The 2,895-nt window shown below is 43.1% G+C and overlaps 1 protein-coding gene across 1 annotated transcript in view; it reads right to left on the bottom strand.

Annotated features, from left to right (window-relative positions):
- fryb (furry homolog b (Drosophila)) overlaps window positions 1-2,895 on the bottom strand; it is a 50,989-nt gene that overhangs the window by 9,435 nt on the left and 38,659 nt on the right. Inside the window, exons 48-53 of the mRNA XM_032533231.1 lie at window positions 1,980-2,178; window positions 1,759-1,856; window positions 1,409-1,579; window positions 913-1,053; window positions 626-811; window positions 285-449 (exon numbers count right to left, since the gene is read on the bottom strand). Of these exons, the coding sequence (XP_032389122.1) occupies window positions 285-449; window positions 626-811; window positions 913-1,053; window positions 1,409-1,579; window positions 1,759-1,856; window positions 1,980-2,178 (960 nt within the window). The remainder of the gene's footprint in view (window positions 1-284; window positions 450-625; window positions 812-912; window positions 1,054-1,408; window positions 1,580-1,758; window positions 1,857-1,979; window positions 2,179-2,895) is intronic.

The raw sequence follows: 2,895 nt of genomic DNA, 5'->3' as shown, positions 1-2,895 counted from the left end.
GCATTTCTGCTGCTTTCAGTATTCTACGGCTCATATTTTCTTTTAACTAACACGAAAAAAAATCTCTGAGTTTACTTGACGATATGTTACAGCCCGTTGCAATTGATATCACGATGACGATAAAAAAGCGACATATGGGGCGGCCTATAGCTCACTCAGGTAGTGCGCTCACCCCATGTTGGCTGAGTCCTGTCCTATAAGCTAAATAAAGAAAAGTACATAAACAGTGACAGATATAAACATTTTGATATGACAATACCTTAATGGGAATGTCTTAACGGTACCTGAGAGGATTGTGGTCGCCTCCAGCTGACAGGCACTAGGATGGTGTTGGAGTTGGATCCAGAGGAGGTTGAGGAAGTACTGCGGGTTACAGCCATGGCTCTGGCCTTCCCCTCTCTGCCTCCTGAACCCTGGAGCTCATCAAACCGACGGCCAATCACTGGAGTCTGTAAAGAAAACAGAGAAGCAGGCCCTCATTAAAATGTTTGAGTGGTTTTAATATCACAAACACTTTTGACATGTAGTAATCTTTTTTTCTCCAAAACCTCTGAAAAATGCTCAGTACTGTAAGTGTAAGTGAGCGGTGTGACATATTGTCCATTTTATTTTGTTGCTTCTTCACCTCAGAGATGTCAAAGGTGAAGTCCAGTGTTTTTCCAGGCAGAGCCTTGGCTGAACCGTCCCACACCCTGCTGACTTCCAGGTTGGACAGGTCACCTTGCGAGTGGCGGTACACCGGATGAACTAGGCTGGCAGATCGTGATACCACCAGCTTCAAGATGTTTAAGGCATCTTTCCAGTGTATTGTCTATGGAATCACAAACAGTATACAGTATAAAAGCAAAGTAGAACACAATAACAAACAGTAGTATACACTTCAGCTAACACAAAGTACTCTGGGATAGTTACCTGGACAAACTTCTCAATGGTTTTTGTGACATCAGCATTGAACTGTTTGACTTGTACAGCAGTCAGATCCATATGGCTGAGCAGGCAGTAGATGATCTGAAGGAGAGACTGCTGCATACTGGGAAGGCCCTTATCCAGCAGCTGACAGATAAAGGAAGACATTCAGTGACTGACGAAGCATGCAACTACATTCATCTTGCTTAGGAGCAATGTCATTGGGTGTATGGCCAATATACCACTACGATTTGATTATCGTTTACAAACTGCTAGATTACTGAAAAGGGCAATCACTGAGCTTCTTGGAGAAATGGACCACTTACTCGCTGTCGTTACTTCACAAACACTGTCAAATTTCACCAAAAGTAGACAACAAACGTGCTATCCTAAAATGCAATGAGTTGAGCATACTACTTGTAGTGTATCCTTGTAGCCACAATGGGAAAATGCAATGTAAACCTAGAAATAAGGTATGGAATGCATATTTATCAGCACAAACCTCAGCCATATAGGTGACCATGTTGAGTGTGATGTCGGAGAAAGCTTCATGGAGGTAGCGGCAAACCACACTGACCCAGGAGAAAGGGTCCCGTGTATACGAACGTGTCTTATAGAGAGTCATAACATGAGCCAAATGGGACAGCTTTGTGTTCTTCTCCTCTAAACACACCTGAGAGAGGGAAAAGCTTGTGCTTATCTGTTCTGTGCATGTTTTTTTCCCCATGCATTTGTTTTGACAAAAAACTGCTAAATGCCACATAAAGCCCAACATAACTAAAAGGAAACAGAAGTCAAGCAAAGGAAACTATAGTAACCTAGACTAGGATCAAGTGAAGAATTGCACGGTACCTGTGCGATCCTCTCAGCGCTCTCCTTACAAAACTGAGTTGGATGGCCAAAGTGCTGCACCAGGTGAGGCAACAGACACAGCACATTCAGAGGGAAACCTACATAAACAAAAGTTGTTTTACTTCCAACACCATCCAGCATAAATGAAAATTATGAACTTTGTCTGTTTCGAGCTAATAAAATAATACAGGTTGAATGTTACAGTAATCCCTTGTACCTACCTACAGACTGCGAGCTGTCAACAACCGGCACGCGGGAGACTGGCGTGAGCTGGCAGAAGAGCTGTAAGGTGAGGTCAGAAGTGGCCTGGGAGGTAAAACCCTTCAACAAAAGCTGCTGAATCCCAGAGAACCCGCTCCACCTCAGCTGAGCCTGCAGCTTCTCGAGGCGTTCACGGTTCTCTGCTCTGTCTAAGGGCACCTGGGAAATTAAGAGTATTTTGGTTAAACTAAAACTGGAAGTTGATTGTATGAATTAGTTTCCTCCTTAAATATATTCGGACAAGTTGCTCATACATATGCACAGTGTTGATAACTGGGAATCCCTTTATATTTACAGTGGGGCTCAAAAGTTTGGGCACCCCAGGTAAAAATTTGTATTTATATGCATGTTCAAAGTAAGAGAAAACAAAAAAATGGCATCTGCAAAAGTTTGGGCACCCTAGCATGCACCGCTCCCTTTGGAAAGCTGAGACCTGACAGTGTCATGGATTGTTCTCAATCATTGCCTGGAAAGACCAGGTGATGTCAATCTTAAGGTTTTAAATGCCCAGACTCATCTGACCTTGCCCCAACAATCAGCACCATGGCTTCTTCTAAGCACTTGTCTACAAAATTGAAACTGAAAATAGTTGATGCTCACAAAGCAGGAGAAGGCTATAAGAAGATAGCAAAGCGTTTTCAGATGCCAGTATCCTCTGTTTGGAAAGTAACTAAGAAATGGCAGTCATCAGGAACAGTGGAAGTTAAAGCAAGAACTGGAAGACCTTGAAAAATATCAGACAGGACCGCTCACAGGATTGTGAGAAAAGCAAGTCCAAACCCACGTTTGACTGCACGATGATCCAGAAAGATCTGGCAGACACTGGAGTTGATGTACACCATTCCACTATAAAGAGATACTTGTACAAATATGGTC

The sequence above is a fragment of the Etheostoma spectabile genome, chromosome 13 (genome assembly GCF_008692095.1).
Source record: "Etheostoma spectabile isolate EspeVRDwgs_2016 chromosome 13, UIUC_Espe_1.0, whole genome shotgun sequence".
In the NCBI taxonomy this organism is placed as follows: Eukaryota; Metazoa; Chordata; class Actinopteri; order Perciformes; family Percidae; genus Etheostoma; species Etheostoma spectabile.
The sequence above is the reverse complement of the archived record's forward strand: the minus strand, read 5'-3'. Positions and strand labels throughout refer to the sequence as shown.